Consider the following 27,978-nt stretch of genomic DNA (forward strand, 5'->3'; position numbering starts at 1 on the left):
TTTGAAGAATTAATCCAATTTTCTGTAATGACATTATTATTCATTACAATTTTAAAGAACTCATTGGCATCGTGTGAATCGTTTCTACTATCTCGAGATGAAATGAGGAAGCAATTGTGAAGTAATAAATTAACGAGAAGGCTCCCCCTTGTTAAATTAAATACGTGGAGTAGAAAGACAGACGTTTAATTTAACATAGCCTAATTGTAAAATACGTAACTGTGGTATTAGTAGTAAGTAAGGCAATACACTATTAAATCTCGAAACACAGTTGAGAAAACAAAACTTTTTACACAAAGAAATAATGTTTTAGTAGTTAAATTAACATCCTCTTCAAAATATTTTAAGTTCAAAATTTCATGAACAGCATATCAAGTTTTCATGCAATTATAGAGATTCGAGTAATCTTGTCACTTTTTAATTCAGTGATTTATTCTTTTAACAGGAAGGAGAACCCATGCATTCATGAGGAGTTGCCACATGTATTCAATTACACAGCATATCGAAATCTAATTTATGAATCTACTACTACATTCAATATGGCTGCATATGAGAAATCTAAAGAAAAGAATAGCATTTATGTAAGTCACTTGAAAAACCATCTAGCTAAAGATATTCCTGTTCTCAAAATGCTGGATATTGTTCGGAGAGGTAAGTAATATAAACTGTCCATTATCATTATTATCAACTTTGTAAATATTAAATATTGTGCACTGTTATGTATTGTTATCCTGTGAGAGTTAAAAACTTCACAAATTCAAATGTATTGTTTGAAGATGTTTAAAAATGTCAATAATATTCATTGTAATATCCTTAATAATGTACAGAATAACAATATAGAGGTACAGCATTGTATTCGTAAAGAGTTCTCCTGCATAGATTGCATTTTTACAATTATTCAATTAATTTTAAGAAAATGATAGACGTTCAACTTCAACCTTTCAATTGATATAGTCTTCATAGATTTTAATGAGTTCTGAAGTGCTTAGGAAGGCCTTTCAATTCAAGTATATATTCTTGCATAGGCATAAAATAATCTATAAATCTGTCAAATGTTTGACGAAATAAACATCCACTGAAGATAATGGGAAGCATGTAGGTAAATGGCATTAATAACAGTGTGTCAAATTACTAAGCCTAATATACAAGCAGTCATGTTTCAAAGCAATCTACAATGTTGGACATGAAATTGTCTGACGCATTATTTTTTTACCTGAGGATTATAGTGTCATTGTTATAGGTTGTTTATGTGTTTAGTTTGTAAGTATCGTGTAAGCTCTCTTGGACTGGCTCCCCAAGTGTAGTAGATCTTCAGCTCACCCTACACTCCTGTAAGAGACCTTTGCCCTTATGGGATTTCGGGCTTTTCGTATTTCTTGAAAATAAGTGTTTGGGTTAACTAGACCACCTAACTGACCGAACAGAGTGAGTGATTCTTTTAACTGAAAAATTTGAATTGAACTTGTAATTCAAAAATGTAGGCAATACACTATTGTATTTCTCGCCTGACATAATTAGGAACATTAAATCCCGACGTTTAAAATGGGCAAGGCATGTAGCACGTATGAGCGAATCCAGAAATGCATATAGAGTGTTAGTTGGGAGGCCTGAGGGAAAAAGACCTTTGGGAAGGCCGAGATGTAGTTGGGAAGATAATATTAAAATGGATTTGAGGGAGGTGGGATATGTTGATAGAGACTGGATTAATCTTGCACAGGATAGGGACCAATGGCGGGCTTATGTGAGGGTGGCAATGAACCTCTGGGTTCCTTAAAAGCCAGTAAGTAAGGCAATATACTATTAAATCTCGAAACACAGTTGAGAAAACAAAACTTTTTACACAAAGAAATAATGTTTTAGTAGTTAAATTAACATCCTCTGTAAAATATTTTAAGTTCAAAATTTCTTACATTATCAGCATTTAAATCAGTCGTATGAAAATGACAAGACACACTTTGTTTTTACTTTCTTACAGATTTGTATTTATGTCCTCTGTCTTTCAGAAATAGCAGCATCTGAGGAAGGACATCTGCAAATTCCATTTGCATGCTTAAACATTGTTGATGACTTTCATTTGACGGATGAAGTAATAGGTTTGTTTTTATTGCATTTCTGTTGTGCATGAATATTTAAATACTGAAGAAGTAATCATTACTATTATGATATTCCTAAACATATGATAGACAGTGATTTGTTTTAAATTTTATCATTCAAATTTACAGGATGTCGTGAAACAGAAACTGAATACCAGAAGCTAATGACATTACCAGCTCTACGTCGTATAAAATTTGAAAATATAGAATGGGAATCAGTAGTGAAAATTCAACCTCATAGAAACTGTTTCCTCAACTCACTCGATATTCTCATTAATCACATGGCAAATTGGAAAGTAGTGTTTCGCTTGCAAGATGAGGTAAGTAACATATAAGATATCTTAATGGCGAAACTGACAAGTATATGTAAGTAACTTGTGAACTGTAGTTGCTCTTTTGGGGGGGGGGGGGGGGAGACTGACTTTTATCAGACTTTAGTTCTAATATGATCATTATAAAATAGATATTGGTACTGATACTTTAAAATGTATATTTAGTTCAAATATTGATATATTTATTTCTACAACTCTTATTTGGTAATGGGTCGCCACCACATCTCTGTATTCGTGCTCCCCATTACCTTCTAATTACAATAAACTTTCATTGACGTGTGCAGTCATCTTGTTTTACCTTTGTTACCTCTATTACTATAATACATACTCTCAATTTGCTTTCTAACCTCTCCCCTTAAAATTTTCCCTTCTTTCTAATGAACACCTCACCACTTTTACTGTTTACTTACTGTATATTTGAAGTACTTCCTATCGTCTAAAATTTCCCTAATTTTGAACTAACTTTTACTAACACTATTTAATCATACTCATTCACTTTCATCACTAATTTACAATCATTTCTACCTCTCCTCACTTCTGTCATCACTCTTATCCCCTATTTCTCCATTAAACACTGAATCACATGTTTATTTTGTTAAACTGTTCCCTTTCACCCCGATAAATTTTCCGTTTGCCATTATTTTAGTAAGTCAACTCAACATTCATTTGTAAACTTACATTAAAATACTTGCTGTCTTCCTATCATTTCAATTTCTCTGATTGTACGCTAACTTAGTCGACACTCCAATATTAGTAACATTTCACTACCAATTACTATTAACAAACACTTCTAATTTTCTCTAGTCACTTCCTTTATCAACTCTTGTTTCTCTGGACACTAATTCACTTATTCGTTCATACATTCTCTCTCCGATTGTTTTGCTAGTTACTCTTACTTCTTGAACACTCACTTTATTGTTTCTATGTCTTTTGCCACACTTTTATCATTCCATCCCCCTTAAGCACCAACTTCGTAGACTGTAGTTCTGCGGTTCCTTATTTCCTTCCTTTCCCTCACAAGTAGATGGACTACCCAAATCTTCTTTACTTCCCCTCTTTGTCGGCTCCGGACGTCTTGCTAGTTTCATCTTAACCACCTTATTTAGTTCTAATATGGAAAACACGAATTGTTTTGATAAATACTTTTACAATGATTATAAAATAAGTACTGATATTTCAAACAGAACAAATCAAGAATTTTCATGTCTCTGTTACAGCTTATTTAGGGTTGCCGTATATGTCTCGGAAAATAAGAAATCTTCCTAATTTTAATCATGGTAGAATATTGGTATAAGAAACATAGCATGAATTAAGCATAATTTAGAGCAATGTGTATCTCAGCCAGTGTTATGCGTACCTTAATGGTATTTGGAGAGGATTGAAGGGGTACAGTTTTCTTTTGCCCATGAGATTGCTAATATAGTATACTCATCACGGATTAAGAGTATCAAGCAGTAAATCGAATAAATCAGTCGAAAATTACCTTGTATTGGCAGTAATTCCATAAAAAACACATAGGACATCTATTAACAACAGACAAACAGCCATCCACGGTGGAATTCGAACTAATAAGTGATAACAAAAAAGTTCACGAAATATTTTACTTCTTCTTCTTCAGTCCCTTCTGCTGCTAAATGTCGGGTTCGCCTCTCTCCGTCCATCAAAATATTTTACACATGTACAAAATACACGACGTTTTTATTTTTAAAAGAACTTTGTGTTACCAGTGTATGGGAATACAGTACTTACTTACTTACTTACAAATGGCTTTTAAGGAACCCGAAGGTTCATTGCCGCCCTCACATAAGCCCGCCAGCGGTCCCTATCCTGTGCAAGATTAATCCATTCTCTATCATCATACCCCACCTCCCTCAAATCCATTTTAATATTATCCTCCCATCTATGTCTCGGCCTCCCTAAAGGTCTTTTTCCCTCCGGTCTCCCAACTAACACTCTATATGCATTTCTGGATTCGCCCATACGTGCTACATGCCCTGCCCATCTCAAACGTTTGGATTTAATGTTCCTAATTATGTCAGGTGAAGAATACAATGCATGCAGTTCTGTGTTGTGTAACTTTCTCCATTCTCCTGTAACTTCATCCCGTTTAGCCCCAAATATTTTCCTAAGCACCTTATTCTCAAACACCCTTAACCTATGTTCCTCTCTCAGAGTGAGAGTCCAAGTTTCACAACCATACAGAACAACCAGTAATATAACTGTTTTATAAATTCTAACTTTCAGATTTTTGGACAGCAGACTGGATGATAAGAGATTCTCAACCGAATAATAACATGCATTTCCCATATTTATTCTGCGTTTAATTTCCTCCCGAATGTCATTTATATTTGTTACTGTTGCTCCAAGATATTTGAATTTTTCCACCTCTTCGAAGAATAAATCTCCAATTTTTATATTTCCATTTCGTACAATATTCTGGTCACGAGACATAATCATATACTTCGTCTTTTCGGGATTTACTTCCAGACCGATCTCTTTACTTGCTTCAAGTAAAATTTCCGTGTTTTCCCTAATCGTTTGTGTATTTTCTCCTAACATATTCACGTCATCCACATAGACAAGAAGCTGATGTAACCCGTTCAATTCCAAACCCTGCCTGTTAGCCTGAACTTTCCTAATGGCATATTCTAGAGCAAAGTTAAAAAGTGAAGGTGATAGTGCATCTCCCTGCTTTAGCCCGCAGTGAATTGGAAACGCATCAGATAGAAACTGACCTATACGGACTCTGCTGTATGTTTCACTGAGACACATTTTAATTAATCGAACTATTTTCTTGGGAATACCAAATTCCATAAGAATATACAGTACTGTACTTTTTATTATTATCGTAAATTAATATAATAAAACTTATACGTTTTTATGGGTGTCTGAAGAAAAAAAGTGTGAGAAAAACTTATAACTGAAATTACATTTAATAACATCTGAAATAGCATTTGAAGACCTTATGGGAAGAACGAGTTAAGTTAGTGATCTTCATTTAATAACATGTGATTATATTGCAAAAAAAAAAAAAACTGTTATTTTGAACTGTTTGCTCAAAGGAATAAACCATGCCCTCAAATTGTAATAACTGTTCTATAATTTGTTCAGTTACATCAGGTTGTGTTACGAAATGTTTTACTGTTTCTAAAGCAGTAACAACGTCATTGAAGAACACAAGATTCTTGGAGGCAAGCATAGGAAACTTCGAATTACCACGAATTTCAAAGTGGGTTGCATCTTAACAATGAACGGGTGCGTTCTTACATTTTCACGGCAAACCTAATTTCGAGCAAAATTGATTTAGAATGTATGAATGATGTTTCGTATCTCCTGGGATTTCAAATACGATGCATAAGTGTAAAAAAAACGATAATCGATGTATGTACCCAATACCTACCCACTTCACTTACGTGGTTCAGGTTTCAGGTGCCCATGAATAATCGTAAAATGTATGTAACTGAAATAAATTAACATGGAAAGTATAGGAATTTTGTCAGAACTAAATAAAAAACGAATAAGTATATATAAAACAACTCTTAAACTATTTTGTATTTTTCGATTAATTTCTCCTTCAATTTATAACCATACAAAATGGTTGAAAAAATATTTAATTGCAAAATTGATAGTTAACATTAAACATATTGGGACTGAAGGGTAAAGGAGAAGTTTTCTATCATATCCAGAATATATTAAGAACAGTTAATCTAAAATGATAAGTAAAAACCCAGTTCACATATAGATTGCTCATTCCTATGTTAAAATCGGTTGCACTTTGAAGAGAACAACCGCCAGGATCGCCACTCGTCTGCTGTAAACAAACACGAGATGGCAGTACAGTCGCTAATGCAATTCAAATGGGAGTTATGACGTGACTCCTTATGTAACAACTAGATGGTAGCATAGTAAACCTGACAAAAGTTGTTACCGTCGAAGTCTGTAATGCCTAGCAATCTGGGTATATATGATCTAGGGTAATACTAATAACCTTGTTTTCTTATTTCAGAAACTGAAACTGGAGGTTATCAGAGAAAGAGATGTGGTAGTATTAAGTATTCATGATCTTCAGAAAACAAAGGTAAATATCTTTTTAAGTGAATTTTATTACTATTATTTTCTTATACCATTATATACAATATACGGATATATTCCGAATTCGTAATTTCCATTATTATCAGAGATTATTTAATTTTAAATAAATAGTGTTGAATAAATCTGTAAACAGGATTTAAAACTTATTATTCCAAATTGCTGTTTTTGTATTTTGATGTATGGATTTTATTTAATGTTGTGGGATTTAATCGATTAATCTATCAAAAATATTAAATCAAATAATCGAGTCGATTAAAATCAATCGGTCGTACTTGATATTAATTATTATTTTGTTAATACAAACTCGGGAGTAAAAATTCCGACAATATTCGTCTCTCAGAAATTGCTTACTTCAAACACAATAATACTGTTATTTTGTAACTGCAAAGCAGGTAACATAGGGCAAATCTTTCCACAAACACTTCAGAAAGAGATTAAGATATGAGGACAGTGACCTGGTCTGTCCCTATTGAAAGTTGAAACACAATGCGAAACTCTTATTAAGTTTGTCAGCTCGTCTTTCTAGCATATGAAATACATACTCTTCTGGAATTCGCCCCCCCCCCCTCATCCCTTAGCCATGACTACACTGTGTGCAAATAAGGAGAGAGTAACTATCTTCTTCTCTTTCTAAAATTTTGTAACCCGATTACAGTAGGGGCCAGTCTGCTGTTCAAACTCAGTGAAACATTTGGATTTAAATTGAACGATCATGGAGAAGTGCTTGACAGAAAAAAAATCGTGTTTAGTGATGCAGGAAACATTGTTACTAAATGTAGAGCAGCACTTAATTCGGAGCATCTGAATTTCGTACTTTTTTTATTTACGTTTGTCTCAAAAAACCCCGGAGAATTGACACAATAAATTATAATCCTACATAATAAATATGTTAGTAAATAACTAAAATAGTATTGTTTTTTAATATAACGGTACAGTATATACTACATTTTATACTTATGCTTATCACCAAACACAAGTTAAATTTAACAGTGATTGTGTATTGACGTATATTAAAATTGTTTTCAAAGGGTAATAAAGCTCCGCTGTACTGTTGATACAGAAGCATAGAGTATTTCAGAAAGACAAAAATATACTTTGACATAAATAATTAATTACTGTAGTCAATGGAAGTGCATGAGGACTTTTAAATTTTCCTTTTCAGATGCCAATAGTGCTGTCTGCAATTTTGAAGGATTGTAGAACAGGGAAAGAAGTTGGCAGCTACACATTTGATTTGAAACAACCTCTTATAATGCAGGGGGATCTTTGGTTCACTCCACCTCCTACATTAAATGACAGTAAGCATTGTATTCAATAATTAATAATAATAGTGTGTATTAATTATAAAGAATTTTTCCTGCCTGAATAGTGAAATGTTGAACCTATTTCCCATTGCATGTATCCAGTTAAATTGAATGATTTATTGTTCTAGTTTAAAACCAATTGCAGTCGCCCTTGGTAGCGTAGTTGGTATAATGCTGGCCTTCTATGCTCGAGGTTGTGGGTTTGATCCCGGCCGAGTTCGATGGAATTTAATTGTGTTTAAATGCGACAGGCTCATGTCAGTAGATTTACTGGCATGTAAAAAAAAACTACGGGACAAAGTTTCTGCACACCGGCAATCCTGATATAACCTCTGCAGTTGCAAGTGCAATAAAATAAAATAAAATAAAAACCAGTTGCATAGCTCATTTGCCTAGTGATCTGCCATTTGCTCGGGCATGAATTCGAATCCAGTTTGGTTCATTAGATGGTTGAGTCCCTTCCCTTCCCCTGCAGATTTCTTGAAGGGTAAAAGTTTGTCTTATTTTTTTTCATGTAAGTAAGAGGGGAGAAATTACGTGAGAAAAATAAAATTTTGTAAAATGTGCTCTAAAAATCTTAGAGGAGAAGAAAGGAAATTATGTGAATAAATACGGGACTATAGGTATTAGCTTTTCCTCCAATTGCGATTGGTGCAGTTATACAATTGCTACTTGGTTCTCAGAGCCTAATTAGTAAAGCAGATTGCACCATCTGCAGGTGAGGATGGGGATTGGGTAGAAGAGGTTATAGAATGCACATCACACCCCTTGCAACCCATATCAGCACTTTATACATTTATATGCTGTACTGTAGTATGTAAATTTATATTTTCAGGTCTTGCAAACCAAGAACAGCAGACAATTCAGTGCAACATTCCAAATCGTGAGAACTAAATTCCAGTTTCGAACAAAAGGGCATGTGCTACAAGAGATTTATACTTGCAAACATTAATGTTCTTCTGCTGGTGAAGTGAATGCAAGAATTGCAAATTCATACCTAGTCGATCATTATAGTTTGGAGAAATAAAATATCTGTAACATAGTTTCTTTGGTAAGTGAAGTAAAGCTGATGAGGATGGATGTGTCCATGCAGATTCATGGCAACATAAAAGAACTCTTGTCTGTCTTTGATTTAAAGGCTCATAGACAAAATTTATCATTAGCAGGCTTATTATAAGGCCGATCTGTGACATATGACGCCAAGAATTCATGATCTGCAAAAGCATGCTCGTTCAAAGGATAAATTCCTGTGACATCAAATCCTTTCTGGATGTTCTCCTTGGTTAATCCCTTAGTGAATGCTTTTCAAATAATACTAGCTAGATCATAAATAGTCGCAGGCGTCCCTGGGTGATTCAACATCCACTGATTCAGAGCGGCATTATAGTAAGTTTTATATGGTCCGAAAACTATTCGATCCAGAGGCTGAAGCCTGTGAGAAGTGTGAGGAGGCAAGGTCAACATTATAATTCCATGTTTCTTAGCCAAATGTATTCCCTCGACACTAATATGGGACTCATGATTGTCCAGAATTAATAGAATTCGGCTATCCTTAGATGGTTTCTCACAGGCAATGAAATGCTTGAGATAGTCAACAAAAAGTTTCTCATTGGACCACCCAGAAGGATTAGCTCCACCAATGGTCCCTGGTGGAGCTCCAATAAGCATATGCTCCCTGAAGTTTACACGCGGGAAAATGAGCATAGGTGGAACATGGTTGCCTATGGCATTAATGGCCATAATCATTGTCACATTTATACCTCTTTCCCCCGATGTCACACTGCCCACCTGTTTTACTCCTTTTGCAGAGAATATTTTAGGTGGAACATGAACTGTAGAATTACCCGTTTCATTGAGATTAAAGATCTTATTTGGACGAAAATGGAATCTGGTCATCACATCTTTCAAATTTGTGAAGAACGCACTCACATTTTCTCTATTGAAACTTGTTGCTCTAGAAAGACTTGTGGCCTCTGGTTTTCTTAGTGACAATGACGGATGACGTTTACGGAAACCCCTAAGCCACATGTCGCCAGCTTTTTTTCTCGATTTTCCAGTTCTCTGGAATAGCCAAATTATTTTCATATCTATACTGATATGCAAGTTTCAGAACTTCATTTCTATTTAGACCGTAATGTAGCCTTGCCGCCTGTTTAAAATACTCTACTAATTCAATCTCTTGTGGCAAAGTAAACACTTTCTTCACATCATTGTTAGCTCTGTACACAAACTCATTTTCATTAGAATCCTGCATATTTTTTAAGTGCCTAGACAATGTAGTTTTCGAAATATCAAAATTTTTGGCAGCAGTTCGCACTTTAGTTCCATTTGTTAACACATCCTTTATAGCCATGCGAAGTGCTTCTACATCTACCTTTTCCCGCTTTTTTCCATTCTTGCTTCTTGGCCTGGTTCTATAAAAATAAAAATATGACGATATAATATTTCCAACATATTGAGCAATAAACTATATTAAATTAACTAATAATTTATAATGATTTGTACACTTCTGCTCATCATCAGTTCAATGTTGTACCTTGGGTCAACCCAAGGTACAGCACTTCAGTGAACCGAGGTACAACTACTGCTCATTGTGAACTGAACATCATGTTTCAAAAGTTAGGTTATATTCTAACAATAACCTAATATACCATTCGAACAAGAAAGAAACAAAGATCTTACTTTACTATTGGAAATGTCTTGAATTATAACACAGCCCCATAAAAAAAATAAAGAACAAACTACAAATAAAATACCTTCTGAGATCAAAAACAAATTTCTTCACAAAGAAAGCAAACCACTGTATCTGAAGATCACCGAGCTTTGTGAGAGGACTCTTGTGTACAAATATGTAACTTGTTTGTAATACTTCATTTTTCAAAACACAGATGGCAGAGAAATGATGAATGACTCAAGGTACAACACCTTCCCCTACATATAAAATATCATTTGGGTTTCTCATCTAGTCTCTCTTATCATTGTTGCACTATTCTAGATACTCAGCAGTCACTTTTTGATCCTCAACTTCATCTTTATTCACAACAATGCAAGTAAATGAAGTTTTTCTTCCCTGTAATAAAATTTTCAGGAAAGAACTCTCTTTGATGTCACGAACATTTAGATACTTTTAGTTTTGAATGGCTTAAAGTTGCTTGGAGATTTACGGATTCATGTTATTTGCTGCAGTATCCTATGTGATCACCAGGATGTTCATTTCGAGTGCAGCATCACACTATGCACGATACTTCCTAAATTCATAATGTGAGCAGTCACAGCTGCAAATAAGGCAAAAACCTTTTGTTTGGACTCTCTGTGTCCATGACGACTTGCTGAACAGGCATTGTTCACTTGAATTGCTTCGCATTCTTCCTATCCAATTTCCTTTCCATTTCCTCGACATCATTTAATCTGATTTTCTTGATGATCTTCATATTCTTCTTGAGTTGATAATGCAATGAACATGTGTCTGGAATATCAATTCGTTTTGTCAACAGACAGTTCCCAATTCTTATGCAGGTATCTCCATTGCCATGCCCTACCCCATGATAGTTCCAAGCCACGTGTGAGGTGTGCAGATACATGTCAAAGAACTCCTTACACAGCACTCTGAATGTGAATCTAATACAGTACTGGGTGGCATGGCCATCGCTGCATAGTAGATGGTGTCAACTTTATCTGGAAGAGAGGCCATAACTAGTTTCAGGTTAGCCCATATCATTGGAACATTAATAATAGATTTAATAAAGACATTGTGTATAGAGCAGTGGCGAAGCATCGGGGTAGGCAGGGTAAGCTGAGCTTTCCCAAACATTTTCGAAGAAGGGACAAGATCAATTTAGAATTTAGTTAATTAAAAACAAGAGCGTTTCTGCGTTTCATTTACCTTTTAGCAATGTAAAGCATGGCCTAGATCACCATGTCTTCAGCCCAGCTTACCCAAAATTTTTGTCACACTTCGCTACTGGTACAGAGTGAGTATATTGTACAAAGTTCTTTGTACTTGTCTTTAGCATAGTACGACAGCGGCAGTGTTCTTAGTGAACACTCAAAGAGATGATATAATGGGCAATGCAGTCCACAGATTACACACGCACAGTCACTGGACATCTGGTGAAAGCCTTTTCTATTATAGATGCAGTAGTGAAAACCTTATGTAATGGTGACGTAGCTCGAAATTGGCTGCTTTCCATTCCTCTTTGTTATTGCTGGGGTGCTGAAAAATGCTGGGTCAATTTCTGCGGTTTTCTGGCATCATTCGTCTAAGAACCTTGTACTGGCTGGGTTGATGTCAGGTTGTAAGTGGCCATTAGATCTTCTATGAAAGACGTTGTTCCTGCCAGCTGGTATACGAGTCGGGTTGGAGCGAACTTCGAGATGCAGAGTGTTCTTTTTTATATATCTGGCCTTAGCCTGTCCAAAATTTTAAGGTTTTGGTAACTCAGGTACGACCATATTATCTCAATGGCGTATGATGCTACTGGTGCGATTTTGAGCTTGAATAATGCAATTGATGTTCCGAGTGATAGGGACGTGAGGTTTCGTATCTCCATTGTGGCTTTTATTGCCGCGACTATTCTATCCTCAATATGCCTGGTGAACGTGAATCCGGTTACTTGCAGGGTCACCCGTAGGTATTTTAAATATTTTACTATTTCAAGACTTTGATTTTCGCAGGTAAATCCGTCTTTTGAGGATAATTTTCCTCCTTTGCGAAACTTCATTGTTTTCATTTTGTTCTGGTTTATCTGCATGTCGTTATCCTGGGACCATACCACTAGATTGTTGAGTGCCTCTTGGAGTGAGAACCTCTTGTTACTTAACACAACCATATCATCTGCATATGATAATATGAATGCATATATTTGTCTTTAAGCAATACACCTTTCGGTGAGGCGGCACTTCACATTATTACCATACAGTGCTGTGTCACCGTTTTACACGCCTCTCGTACAAGTCAATTAGGACATTACTTTGTTTAAATTTATTATTGCAATTCTTCCACTAGTCTTTTTTTGTCTGTCATCAATTCTTCCACTACTTTACTCCTAACTCATCATTATACCGAAAATACTATAACCCCCTCCTGTATGACACATTTCCCCTCACTCTACATCTCTAATTATTTGCACTTTTCACTACTCACTTTTCCACATTGCTACTTTTTAGATCTTAGTTTTCTTTTCTCACGATTTATTTCCCCTCCACACCATTTCCTTAAGTCATACTGTTTTTTCACCTTTTTTCCCCCTTTCCTTCATCACTGCTCCCTGAACTATCTCCTACTTGCATTACTCTGCTTCTCGTCAGCCTCGATTTAGATCTTAGTTCCTTCACCCACTTCGGAATTGCTCCCATCTGATGTCCACTATTTCCATTCGCTTGCATTGAGGTCTTGTTCTGCTGAGCTTGTTGAATGCCAGTTCACGTCACTCCTGTTTCTTCATCAGTTGACGTCACTGCCTGCTTTCCGGAAATCATCACTGAGTTTGACACGTTTGCATTTTTCTCGCGTACACTCACCACGCTTGTGTCACTGGTTAATAGTAAATGTCCAGCAATTATATTTGCAGCTAATCGTACTGCTAATGTCCCAAGGTACTCCTCCAATTCTAATACCATTTATAGTATGTATTGAAACAATTAGAAACATAATTCGACCTGGGACATTAGCAGTACAATTAGCTGCAAATATAATTGCTGGACATTTACTATTAACCTTATTAGGAAATACAGGTCCATTTCTAAGTTACATAATATTAAGATTATTAATTATAACTCAAATTGCATTATTAATCCTAACCTCGCCTTTAGCTACGATATTCTTGATTTTTTCTTTCAACATTTTTCTGTTCCTTTCCTTTTCCTCTGAGCCTACGATTGGTTCCTTTAACGTTACTAAGCACTCCTCTACACTAAAAACCAAATTGTTTATCTTAATTTTGTCCTTGATGAGTTTCGCGAATTGTCCATTATTAAGAAAAGGGATTAGAACTCGTCTTCTATTTCTCACTTCATAGCTCCAGTCTTCATCTATTCTGATCGTTGTGTTCCCTAGCATTCTTCTATTCTTCATAATCCTCTCCTTCATAACCACACTCTTAAATTTTACTAATATTGGCCTAGCTTGTTCTGAAATATCATCTGCATATAGATACAGTTTCACATCTTTGGTTGCTACCCTTTGAACCTTATGTTGAAGGTTAGAAGAAATGGTCTAGAAAGTTTAAATGTTGGTGTCATTTGAGTTTCTCCTTAGTGTATACACTACTACTGTGTACAGTGACACTTGTTATCTTGAGCTTCCAAAATGGAATGCTTGTGTCTTTTCAGATTACTTACTGGCATAATTCTCACTGAAATCCATGTGGATGATTGCATTCTGGTCATTTAGTATTTCTTTTTGGGACGTCAGTAAGTTGTGCTGGTGCTTAATTCGATCAACATGTTTCACGAAATTATTCACAGTTGAGGACAGCTCTCTTTTCATTTTTGATAGGTCTGTTGTGATTGTCTTCTACGCCATTTTATTGACATTTATTTTAATCCTCTTCTTGTTAGTATAGATTTCTTCTTTTACTCCGCAGCTTTCCTACCATCAACATCTTTTAAATCCAGCTCTTCATTCATACATTAATCACATTCCTTCATTAAACATTTCTCACGTCACCATCACAGCTGAGTTTTTCGAGCACCTCTCTTGGTGTTTACATCATGAGAACATCTTCCCTGTGGAGAACTTTGACCAGCATTTCCATATTAGCATGTTTGATGCATTTACAGATTTCCCTATCTTTAACTGCTATTTTTGTTATCCATTTTGATCGGTAATGAGTGAATATTGTGTAGCAGATGTGGAACCACTGTGGATGCTCCATCAGAAACTTTCTGTAAAAATTGCTCATACTGTCGTCCAAAAATCTCTTCTAAACTTTACCTTAGGGTGTCCAAACAAAACCCTTTTACTGTAGGCGAGATTCAGCTGTTGTTTTCTTCCTAAAAAAAAATTATGACATCCTTACAGAGATTCCTCACAATCCTCTTCTGCAAAAATTTCCGGTTTTCATTTCTGATGTTAACTCTTCCCCCTTTCAAAAAAGATACAGCGTGCATCATCTGATATTCTTCTCAAAATCTTCCCTCTGATGACCAACTCTTCTAGTTGATCAGATCAGCAAAAACATTTTCTTACCTGGCTGTGGTTCCCAGGATCCTACAGTTTCTGAATCCTTTTCCTTGGTATTGCTTGTGTCTTTTCAGATTACTTACTGGCATAGTTCTCACTGAAATCCATGTGGATGATTGCGTTCTGGTCATTTAGTATTTCTTTTTGGGACGTCAGTAAGTTGTGCTGGTGCTTAATTCGATCAACATGTTTCACGAAATTATTCACAGTTGAGGACAGCTCTCTTTTCATTTTTGATAGGTCTGTTGTGATTGTCTTCTACACCATTTTATTGACATTTATTTTAATCCTCTTCTTGTTAGTATAGATTTCTTCTTTTACTCCGCAGCTTTCCTATCATCAACATCTTTTAAAACCAGCTCTTCATTCATACATTAATCACATTCCTTCATTAAACATTTCTCACGTCACCATCACAGCTGAGTTTTTCGAGCACCTCTCTTGGTGTTTACATCATGAGAACATCTTCCCTGTGGAGAACTTTGACCAGCATTTCCATATTAGCATGTTTGATGCATTTGCAGATTTCCCTATCTTTAACTGCTATTTTTGTTATCCATTTTGATCGGTAATGAGTGAATATTGTGTAGCAGATGTGGAACCACTGTGGATGCTCCATCAGAAACTTTCTGTAAAAATTGCTCATACTGTCGTCCAAAAGTCTCTTCTAAACTTTACCTTAGGGTGTCCAAACAAAACCCTTTTACTGTAGGCGAGATTCAGCTGTTGTTTTCTTCCTAAAAAAAAATTATGACGTCCTTACAGAGATTCCTCACTATCCTCTTCTGCAAAAATTTCCGGTTTTCATTTCTGATGTTAACTCTTCCCCCTTTCAAAAAAGATACAGTGTGCATCATCTGATATTCTTCTCAAAATCTTCCCTCTGATGACCAACTCTTCTAGTTGATCAGATCAGCAAAAACATTTTCTTACCTGGCTGTGGTTCCCAGGATCCTACAGTTTCTGAATCCTTTTCCTTGGTATTGCTTGTGTCTTTTCAGATTACTTACTGGCATAATTCTCACTGAAATCCATGTGGATGATTGCGTTCTTGTCATTTACTATTTCTTTTTGGGATTTCAGTAAGCTGTGCTAGTCCTTAATTCGATCAACATGTTTCACGAAATTATTCACAGTTGAGGACAGCTCTCTTTTCATTTTTTGATAGGTCGTTGTGATTGTCTTCTGCGCCATTTTATTGACATCTATTTTAATCCTCTTCTTGTTAGTATAGATTTCTTCTTTTACTCCGCAACTTTCCTATCATCAACATCTTTTAAATCCAGCTCTTCATTCATATATTAATCACATTCCTTCATTAAACATTTCTCACGTCACCATCACATCTGAGTTTTTCGAGCACCTCTCTTGGTGTTTACATCATGAGTACATCTTCCCTTTGGAGAGCTTTGACCAGCATTTCCATATTAGCATGTTTGATGCATTTGCAGGTTTCCCTTAACTTTAATTGCTATTTTTGTTATTCATTTTAATCGGTAATGAGTGAATATTGTGTAGCAGATGTGGAACCACTGCGGATGCTCCATCAGAAACTTTCTGTAAAAATTTATCATACTGTCGTCCAAAAGTCTCTTCTAAACTTTACCTTAGGGTGTCCAAACAAAATCCTTTTTCTGTAGGCGAGGTTCAGCTGTTTTCTTCCTAAAAAAAAAGTTATGACATCCTTACAGAGATTCCTCACTATCCTCTGCTGCAAAAATTTCCAGTTTTCAGATCTGATGTTGACTCTTCCCCCTTTCAAAAAAGATACAGCGTACATCTTCTCAAAATCATCCCTCTGATGACCAACTCTATCTAGTTGATCAGATCGGCAAAAACATTTTCTTACCTGGCTGTGGTTCCCAGGATCCTACAGTTTCTGAATCCTTTTCGTTGGTATTGGAAGGCTGCCAGCCTGCAATAAATCTTCTGTTCCTGATCTTTAGAGTTTCTTCCCATATCTAATCATATAAGAACATTTTATAACTTATGAATTGATTTCAAATAAATAAATAAAACTAAATATAATTGATGATAATATCATAAAATTAGACAATGTGGTCACTTTTCATACAGTGTTCATAAATGTAATTATTAAAATGTTGTTAAAATACATACAATGATTAAAAACAATTTTATGGACACTTTTCGTAATATGGCTATTCTTCTTCGGGACTTATCTTCAGTAATGTTTGACACTGTACCAACATTTGCTTAGAAGCATCAATAATGGCTGAAGCCACAATTTGGGCTCTGCTTCATACTTCTGTCTCAGTTCCCTCAATTCTTCTTTCCCTTATAAATACAAATAAGCCATGTTCTGACATAGCTTATTCAGTTAGGTGACTGTATTACCAAAAGCAGATTCCTTCTGATTGTCGAGCAGGATAGAATAACGCACACAAAACACTACTGCAAGTGCTATAAAAAAATAAGTGATCTCCATAGAAATTTTGCTTCCTTGCACTTTAAGATTAAGTTATTTTCATATGCGATGTGATGTCAAACTTACTAAATCAGGCACCAACATTTGCTTGGAAGCTTCAATAATGGCCGAAGCCGCAACTTGTGATCTGCTTCATACTTCTGCCTCAGCTTCCTCAATACTTCTTTCCTTTATAATTATAAACAGGCCATGTTCAGACATACCTCATTCAGTTAGGTGCGAGGCTGTCGCCGCTCTCCTTAGTTGCTGCAGTTGCATAAGCCGCCCCGGATTTGGATCCGTAGCGGCCACAGTCCAGCATTCGATGTTCTCTGCCTCTCCTTGCTCCGGCTGCCAGCTCCAATGAATCCGGACAAGTAATTCGAGGTGGCACTTTGTCGTCAATCAGTAAAGATGTTAATTTGGGCACCAGCCCCCTCGAATTTACTTTGGTAGCGTTGAGTTTCCCAGGTTAGCTGGAAATGGTTAGGACACGGGGTTTGGGAGATGTAGCTTGGTGAATGGAATGATGTATCCGAACACACTTTCAGTTTGTAGTAATCAATCTCAATTAGAATGTTTATTATTCTTCGCTTGTAAATTAGTTCTAGTAGAACGCGTGTCCAAGTGTGTAGTTTAATTTCACTGCATAGAAGGTAGTCGACGAGTTAAAGTGTTTATACTACTCAACGATTTATAATACTGATAATCATCCGCCGAGTTATTGAACTTGATGATAATTGATTTCGATAAGGGTTTTGATAAAGATAAAAGAATAGTCAGTAATTCACTAACAATCAAGAGCGTACATCGATGGTGGCGGCTATTATGGAACCTACAAATTCAACACGATCTGTATGACATTGCTTAAATTCTTTGAAAATATTCTAAGGCCACAACATATGTATTTACGTAGACTGAAACTCTTCTATATATCACGATGCACGAGTGTCTGACTCTTTAGTGTATACTCTGTCACTGTATTCGCTGACAAAAACTATCATTTGAAATATTATCTCCTTGCCGCATCGAATATCTCGCCTAAGTATTTTCACTAGAATGTTTCGCGGACTCTTCTCTCAGAATACGTCTTCGCCGCACGAGTTCTATCCGATGAGTCTTTCTATTCTCTCCTCACAACAACTAACTATCCTAAAATCACTCCTCTGCATCTAAATCACATGACCTGTCTATGAACTCTAATTGGCTATGATGATACCAACGTCGTCATAGACGCGCTCCTTGAAAATGTACGTTGAAGTGAATTCCCAACATTTACTAATGTCATTTTAATAGTTCTCAGAAACACCAAAACTCCCCCTTGGAAGACAAAGCCTCGTCGCTACTACCTTACTGACGCGTACACAGGTCAACTGAGTCCATCTACTCACAATACAATAATTCACGCATCGCAACATCGGCGTCAGAAGTCTGACTGTCACAATAGAATTTCGCACTCTCACCCTGTTATGTATTCTTCATCCTCGCCTAGCTGCTAAAACCTCTAGCGTTCTGTAACCATCATTTTACAAGCCCAATCTATAATATATAACATCAATACTGTAGAATATTATATCAAGATAAATATGCGATGCGTACAAAACTACATCTATATATATAAAAAAAAACAATAATCAAACAAATAATATCTAACTACCTACGTGAAACCGTCTCACGTGACTATCAACAAAAGCAGATTTCTTCTGATTGTCAAGCAGGACAGAATAACGCACACAAAACACTACTGCCAGTACTATCCAAAATAAAAGTGATCTGCTTAGAAATGTGCTTCCTTGCACTTAAGATTAATGTACTTCGGTACATCACACAATAATATAATACTTAAGATTAAATTTTTACATATGTGTTGTGATGTTGTGAAAATTATTAAATCGGGCACCAACATTTGCTTGGAAGCTTCAGTAATGGCTGAAGCAGCAACTTGTGATCTGCTTCATACTTCTGCCTCAGCTTCCTCAATTCTTCTTTCCCTTATAAATACAAACAAGCCATGTTCTGGCAGTTCATTCGGTTAGGTGACTGTATCAACCAAAAGCAGATTCCTTCTGATTGTCGAGCAGGATAGAATAATGCACACCAAACACTACTGCAAGTACTATCCAAAATAAGTGATCTACATGGAAATGTGCTTCCTTGAACTTAAGATTAATGTACTTCAGTACATCACAATAATAAAATACTTAAGATTAAGTTTTTTCATATTATGCGATGTGATGTGGAAATTATTAAATCAGGCACCAACATTTGCTTGGAAACTTCAATAATAACTGGAGCAGCAACTTGTGATCTGCTTCATACTTCTGCCTCAGCTTCCTCAATTATTCTTTCCCTTATAAATACAAACAAGCCATGCTCTGGCATAGCTCATTCAGTTAGGTGACTGTATCAACCAAAAGCAGATTCCTTTTGATTGTCGAGCAGGATAGAATAATGCACACAAAACACTATTGCAAGTACTATCCAAAATAAAAGTGATCTGCATAGAAATGTGCTTCCTTGCACTTAAGATTAATGTACTTCGGTACATCACAATAACATAATACTTAAAATTAAGTTTTTTCATAATATAATACTTAAGATTAAGTTTCATATGTGATGTGATGTTGTGGAAATTACTAAATCAGGCTCCAACATTTGCTTGGAAGCTTCAATAATGGCTGGAGCAGCAACTTGTGATCTCCTTCATACTTCTGCCTCAGTTCCCTCAGTTCTTCTTTCCCTTATAAATACAAACAAGCCATGTTCTGGCACAGCTCATTCAGTTAGGTGACTGTATCAACCAAAAGCAGATTCCTTCTGATTGTCGAGCAGGATAGAATAATGCACACAAAACACTACTGCAAATACTATCCAAAATAAGTGATCTACATGGAAATGTGCTTCCTTGCACTTTAACATTAAGTTTTTTCATATTATGCAACGTGATGTTGTGGAAATTACTAAATCAGGCACCAACATTTGCTTGGAAGCTTCAATAATGGCTGGAGCAGCAACTTGTGATCTGCTTCATACTTCTGCCTCAGCTTCCTCAATTCTTCTTTCCCTTATAAATACAAACAAGCCATGTTCTGGCATAGCTCATTCAGTTAGGTGACTGTATCAACCAAAAGCAGATTCCTTCTGATTGTCGAGCAGGATAGAATAATGCACATAAAACACTATTGCAAGTACTATCCAAAATAAAAGTGATCTGCATAGAAATGTGCTTCCTTGCACTTAAGATTAATGTACTTCGGTACATCACAATAATGTAATACTTAAGATTAAGTTTTTTCATATGCGATGTGATGTTGTGGAAATTGCTAAATCAGGCACCAACATTTGCTTGGAAGCTTTGATAATGGCTGGAGCCGCAACTTGTGATCTGCTTCATACATCTGCCTCAGTTCCTCTTTCCCTTATAAATACAAACAAGCCATGTTCTGGCATAGCTCATTCAGTTAGGTGACTGTATCAACCAAAAGCAGATTCCTTCTGATTGTAGAGCAGGATAGAATAATGCACACAAAACACTACTGCAAGTACTATCCAAAAAAAAAGTGATCTGCATAGAAAAATGCTTCCTTGCACTTAAGATTATTGTACTTCGGTACATCACAATAATATAATACTTAAGATTAAGTTTTTTCATATGCGATGTGATGTTGTGGAAATTGCTAAATCAGGCACCAACATTTGCTTGGAAGCTTCAATAATGGCTGGAGCGGCAACTTGTGATCTGCTTCATACATCTGCCTCAGCTTCCTCAGTTCTTCTTTCCCTTATAAATACAAACAAGCCATGTTCTGACATAGCTCATTCAGTTAGGTGACTGTATCACAAATGCAGACTTCTTCTGACTGTCAAGCAGGATAGAATAACGAACACAAAACACTACTGCAAGTACTATAAAAAATATAAATGATCTGCATAGAAATGTTGCGTCTTGCACTTTAAGATAAGTTTTTTCATATGTGATGTGATGGTATGGAAATTACTAAATTGAGCACCAACATTTGCTTGGAAGCTTCAATAATGGCTGGAGACACAACTTATCTGCTTCATACTTCTGCCTCAGCTTCCTCAGTTCTCCTTTCTCCTATAAATACAAACAAGCCATGTTCTGACATAGCTCATTCTGTTAGGTGACTGTCGAAAGCAGATTTTTTTCTGCAGACAACAAACTACTGCAAGTACTATGAAAAATAAAAATGATCTCCATATAAATGTTGCTTCCTTGCAACTTAAGTTGGGTTTGTTGATGTGCGATGTGATGTGAAAATTACTAAATCGGCACCAACTTTTCCTTGAAAGCTTCATAATGGCTGTAGCCGCAACTTATCTGCTTCATATTTCAGTTTTAACTTCCTCAATTCTTCTTTCCCTTATAAATACAAACAAACCATGTTCTGACATAGCTCATGCAGTTAGGCGGCAGTATCACCATAAGGAAGTGTTTTTTTCTGATTGTCAACCAAGGCAGAATAGTGCACACAACAAACTACTGCAAGTACTATCAAAAATGTAAATGATCTGCATAGATATGTTGCTTCCTTGCAACAACTTAAGATAGTGTTGTTGAAGGGGGATGTATGATGACTTCGAATTTTTTGGAATTAGGTGAGCCCTTGTCTCTGTACTCCATTGATTGTCGTTTATTTTCCGGGTTGTAATGATGTGCCCAAGGCTCATCACAAGTGACAATCCAGTGGTGAAAGTCCGCCTTTCTGTGCATATCAAATCAGAAGTTCGTAACAGACCTGTTTCCACTGCTTTTTCATTTTGGGAGTGAGAATTTATAGCATCTATCACGAATACATTTTCCTATAACCAAGGAAAGCAGGGATAATGTGGTTGACTTGCTCAAGTGATATGCCAACTGTTGTGGCGATGTCTGCTTGACATGGCGATTGGTGTGAATTGCTCATCCACACGCACTTGATGTGCTTTTGTGGCTGTTACAGGTCGTCCACACTGCAGGGTTAGCCATGTAGGCTTATGCCTGGATTGCTGTCTTTCACACTCCTTGCCCACCTTCTGACAGTATTCACATCTACAGATGTGTTGCTGTAGACAACACTCATCTCCGATGAATGTCTGTGTGTTCACAATCCTCACGATGAATTCAATCACAGCACATTGGTTCAGTCGAACATCCATGTATGTCACAATTTTCTCAACTGTTCTGCACATGCGTGACTTTGTAGTCTAGTGCTGCTAGGTGTAGTGATAGTCAGTGAATTAGGCTTTCCTTACATATTAGTTTCACGTCTGTGTCTTGCAAATTGCTGAAGCTGTAATATCGAACGCAAAACTTTTCAAACAACCTCGTATTTGAGCAGTCATGCAACCTTTTAAGGCATCACATGCTGAGAAATCTTCCACCCTAGATCGTTGTTGCTATTTCGCTAGCAGGTCTACTTGATTAGCAGCTTGCAACTCAGCAACACATGTTAGCGTGTCTGTGGCTCGTTACATGATCTGATGTAGGAGCATCTTATTGGAATTAGTTCACCGTTTCACAAACTCAGATATAGTAAAATGTAAATGTAACTTAACCTGAAATTAAAATATTATTCAAAGTATATTTTACTAACCATTTAGAAAAAAACAGTTCATCATCATCATCATCATCATCATTGGCGCTACAGCCCAAAACAGGCCCTGGCCTTCTTGATTCTCTGCCTCCAATCTTCTCTATCCCGGGCTCTCACTTCCCAATTCTTACACTTCAGTAGCTAAATCTGTGCTTCAGTGGCTGGTCATGATAATATCTTTGAAAAATATTGAAGTGCAAGAGGTCAAATGACTTCATTGTCAAATGCCTGGCATTAGAAAACAACAACAACACTTCAGTAGCTGCTGACAATCTTCCTTGATTGAGTCCTTCCATCTTTTCCTAGGTTTTGAATAGGTCTTTTGCCATATATCTGATCCTGCATAGCCATCTTCGGTATGCTTGAATTGTCCATTCTCTGAACATGTCCAGCCCATTCCAGTTTTTTGAGTTTCACTATTACTGAAATCTCCAAATCTTTGTATCTATTGTAAATTTCTTTGTTATATCTTATTCTCCAGATCCCATTATCTCTAACGGGTCCGAGAATTCTTCTTAACACTTTTCTTTCAAAACTGTTGATTATGTTTCCTGTTTTTTTGGTCATAACCCATGTTTCGCATCCATAAATTAATACCAAGCATATCATTGTCTTGTAAAGCCTCATTTTGGTATTTGGGTGAATTTGTTTAGATTTGAACATGGGTAAAAAATTATAATAAGAATGATTAGCATTCTGTTTTGTATTTCCTGATTTTCATCATTTCTATTGTTAATTATTGTTCCCAGATAATTAAAATAGTCCACTCTTTCTATTTTGTGATAGTAATTTTACCTAATTTCCTTCTCGCACACTCACTGTACATTTCCCACTATCGATCACCATTCAGAATCTATCTCCTAACTCAGATTGGCAGCACTAGACCCCCTACTATAATTACTCTCATTCAATAAGGAGATGCGTACATTGTTTACTTCTGCATCAACCACACACTCCCTGTTAAAATATTTGTCCTCTGTTTTGCACAGATGCTCACAACATTTCCTTCATTTTTTTGGGGGAATATTTGTCATTAGTTTTATGAGCAAACATTCTTTCTCACATAAAGATGTGCCAGTACTCTGGTTAGGTACTTGATGTTTTATGTCACCCCATATCAACTCAATTGGATTTAAGTTGGGATGATATGTGGGAAGCCAAAGGGATATGTGACCATATTTCATTGTCACCTCATTAACTACATAATATCTTCATTCGTAGTGAACTCATTTTACTATCTGGAGAAGCTGGGACCTCCTGTCTGATTAATTGAAGTAAATTTCGTGTTTTCTCTGTCACTCCACAATTTTGTGATTAGGAGTTGTGTGGGGTCTCTTATCTATCTACACATCTCACAATAACACTAGAAGATTCTAATTCAGGGAGAAGTTAATTCGCCATCCACCTATAATTATTTGCGTTCATGGAGGCATGATATCCCTACTTTTTTTTTTTACCACTTTTAAACACCGATAATGCATCTTCCATGAATCCCTCTTTCCTCCCACTGTGTAGGGCTAGCACTATTAGCCTTTGACCTTTTCCTATTTTAATTAGAATGCCTAATTCTTCCTGTCCTTGCTAGCATGATTTCACAGAGTGTGATGCTTGTATGTAGGTTTCGTCTACATAACACTATACTTGCTTTGCCTCCTGTGTTTTTTATTTCATTTAAATAATGTGTTCTCCACATTGTAATGTTTGATCTTTTTATGAATACTTTTCTATTATTTTGAACTTTTTCTTCTTAAAGCCAATTTTCTTCAATGTCTGATGTAGAAATTCTCGTCTGCAGTCAGTAAGCAGACCTTCGTTCGAAGTTTCTAACAGTTTTCCAACGATAGGGCATTCTTTTTCTATGGAATATGCGCGAATTTTTTTTTCTTATGGTACAGATTGTAAAGTTGTCCACTTCTGCTCTTTTCTTCCTTTCGTCTTTTCTTTCATTGGATGTAGAGAAAGATAGAGAACCCTTTGCTATAGTAGAGTATTGGTGAAATGATAATGGTGAGGGGAAATGGGAGAACCCTGAGAGTAACCCTTTGTGCCTGCTTTATTCACTTCAAATTCCTTCGTGGATGGGGATCGAACCTGAGTCACCAGGGTAAAGGGTAGAGAGGCTAAGAACCAGCATAGAACATTGATTTAATCCCATATGTCCACTCATATTGATATTGTCATTGTCTAGTATTATTGAAGAGTACAGGGGAAGAAGAATAGGAATGCCAAAAAGTTGGTATTTTTATATGAAATACATCCTCCCCAGATAATTGCCAGAATGTTTTGTATTAACGATCAAAATACACTATTGTGAATTTAACATAAAAAGTACAAAATAATAGAAAATAAGAGGATGATCCCAGAAGTAATGCACACTGTGCATGTGCTCTCATATCCATGGATATGCGTGGTTATTATTTATTGAATTAATAGTGAGAGTTATTCTGAACGATTCTATGCAAGTTCAATTGAATTGCTTAAAAACTTTTTTGTGTATAAGTGATTGAATTGGAACGACGAAAATCAGTCACGTCACTGTCTGAGATCAAAGATCATTCATTGAAATAGAAAATTTACATGAACATATGCAGCCGGAAATTTATGAATTTCTTCAAGAGAAGTGTGTGGTGACTCTGCAGTAGACCATAATACCATTTCCCGAAGGTCTCGATATGTCTACAGAAGACAACACACTGGAAGACTGAAATCATCACCGGACTTCTCCACAGAGGTAATTGTTGCCAATGTTTTGGAAGAAGACAGATGGATCACATGTGCAGACATAGCCCATAAGAAACTGTGCTCAAAGATTCGCCAGAACCGACCACAGCTATTGAAGTCTGGTGTGCTACTTCACTACAATAATGCAAGACTGCAAATTGCCGAGCCAGTGAGTGCCACATGACTGATTACAAGTGCGAAAAACTCCCCTCAGTCAGTCTGAAGTCCGAACATGAATCCACCTGACTATGATCTTTTCCTGAAAATGAAAAATCCCATTCGGGATCAACTTTTGCATTGTTAAATGGCCTGAATACAGCTGTGACCCAACGAAGCCGAGACCTAAACTTCAAAGGAGATAAATTGTGAACAGGAACATAATTTCTAGCATGATAAAGAACTGATTTGGTGTAACCTGCATAAAATGTATGAGAAACTATGTATCACCTTCATGACTGTCTTTCATAAGGTGTAAAAATTATTTTTATAAACGAAGTTACAGTGTAATTTCAAATACTTACCTGGTATACTGAGAATCTCTTGCTATTGCTAATTAATATGTAAGTGCTTTTAGATAAAATTAACTTTATTCAGCATTCAGAGAGAAATTAAGAGTGGTATGTTTGAATATACTGGATGCTCATTTCAAAGTGTGTCATGACGTCACTGTTGTGAGTCAGCAATTTGAAGCGAGTTTCAACTTTTATGTCAGAGAAGTTGCCTATAAATCAAGGCGTTCAATCTGAACTTGAGAATGTGTACGGTAAAACTTGAACGTCGTAGCAACAGATGGCAGTCTGTGTGCTACCATAACCTCTTTCGAACTGTGTTTTGCGCGGGCAAGTCGTACGCAGGGTATTTATCATCGGTTACGTACGACAACATTCCACAATACAAATCAAATGCTCCGTGTCCATGTTGACCGTCGAAGTTAATGTCAACAAATACTGTATGTAATCGTCTTAACCCTCTCCCCATATCCCGACAGTAAGAAAAAACTCACCTCAGTACGTGTTTCCAAACAGTTCACATTCCTGCCACTACCGGCGTTAACCGTACGTATCGGTAAGTACTCTTCAGAATGATCGCCGTACTTGCTAGGCAACTTCTCTGGCACATAGGTAATATGCCTCTGCGGAAGTGTAAGAAGATAGAATTCTCTAGGCTCATCAGGTAGCCACATGACATACAGCGAGCCACGACACACTTTGAACTGAACACGCAGTATGTATGTATATATTACTAGATGGAATTTAATTTGATATGTATTAAAATGATTATATTTTGACAAATTCACAAAAATATATTTTTAGTAAAAATGCTTTTGAATGATATGTTTATTGATACCCTTATACTAAGGTTACCAGATGTCCCCGTTTTCTGGGGACAGTCCCCAAATTTTGCTTTCCATCCCCGAATAGAATTCATCCATGTCCCTGAATTTAATAATTTGTCCCCAGGTTTTCAGTGTTTATTATAATTTTGTGAAAATGCTGTTCAATATCTCAGTGCCTGGAGCATTCATTCACAAGATAGGATATCTGTGGAATGTATATTGCTGAGATCTTCACCAGAAAGAGGAAAATTTGAAGAGAGTCCATAATTTTTCTTGAAATATAGCTGGACTTCATCTGGTTGAAATAATTTGATTAAATTTCATGCTTGAAGACGTGTGAATTCAGAGAAAATAGCAAAATGGAATGAAGAAAATGCTCATATTTGCTCAAAATGGAGTAATTTTTTTTTTCCTCTGAGAAAATTATTTTCTGTACATAACTCCAGTTGATTGAACACACACTGTTTTCCGGAAGGTAGGAGTGGAGAAAGGTTTTCTTCAGTGAATATGTGGACATCCAAAAAAACCAGAATAAGTTAGAAACTGTTCCAGCCATGCTTGCTTCAACTTCAACAGGAATTTGCTGCAAAATTGGGGATCCAGAACTGACCTATTAAAAGAATTCACCCTTTTGAAATTGCCACTAGTTTACATAGTGGTTAAATAGAATCAATATTTTTAGTGTCTAAATAGAATGAGTATTTTAATTTTCCGAACTTCTAAAGTGTGTAAAAGCAATATAAGTGAATGGCAAACTTATAAAAATGTTATATATGTCGATATGTCCCTGGAAATTGTGAAAAAAATTTGGTAGCCTTACTTTATACACATCTCACAAAAAGTTTAAAATTTGTGGTAAGAGTCAATCAATACAGAGAGCACACCATATGTAAAA

The 27,978-nt window shown here is 36.2% G+C and overlaps 1 protein-coding gene across 1 annotated transcript in view; it reads left to right on the forward strand.

The window, feature by feature from the left end:
* Positions 1-27,068, forward strand: part of LOC138692903 (mucosa-associated lymphoid tissue lymphoma translocation protein 1-like) — a 50,746-nt gene extending 23,678 nt beyond the window's left edge. The window contains exons 9-14 of the mRNA XM_069816236.1: positions 446-651; positions 2,004-2,093; positions 2,223-2,413; positions 6,432-6,503; positions 7,680-7,815; positions 8,657-27,068. Coding sequence (XP_069672337.1) covers positions 446-651; positions 2,004-2,093; positions 2,223-2,413; positions 6,432-6,503; positions 7,680-7,815; positions 8,657-8,715 — 754 coding nt within the window. The 3' untranslated portion in view covers positions 8,716-27,068. The remainder of the gene's footprint in view (positions 1-445; positions 652-2,003; positions 2,094-2,222; positions 2,414-6,431; positions 6,504-7,679; positions 7,816-8,656) is intronic.
* The last annotated feature ends 910 nt before the right edge of the window (positions 27,069-27,978 follow it).

This window comes from Periplaneta americana, chromosome 17 (genome assembly GCF_040183065.1).
Source record: "Periplaneta americana isolate PAMFEO1 chromosome 17, P.americana_PAMFEO1_priV1, whole genome shotgun sequence".
NCBI classification, from domain to species: domain Eukaryota; kingdom Metazoa; phylum Arthropoda; class Insecta; order Blattodea; family Blattidae; genus Periplaneta; species Periplaneta americana.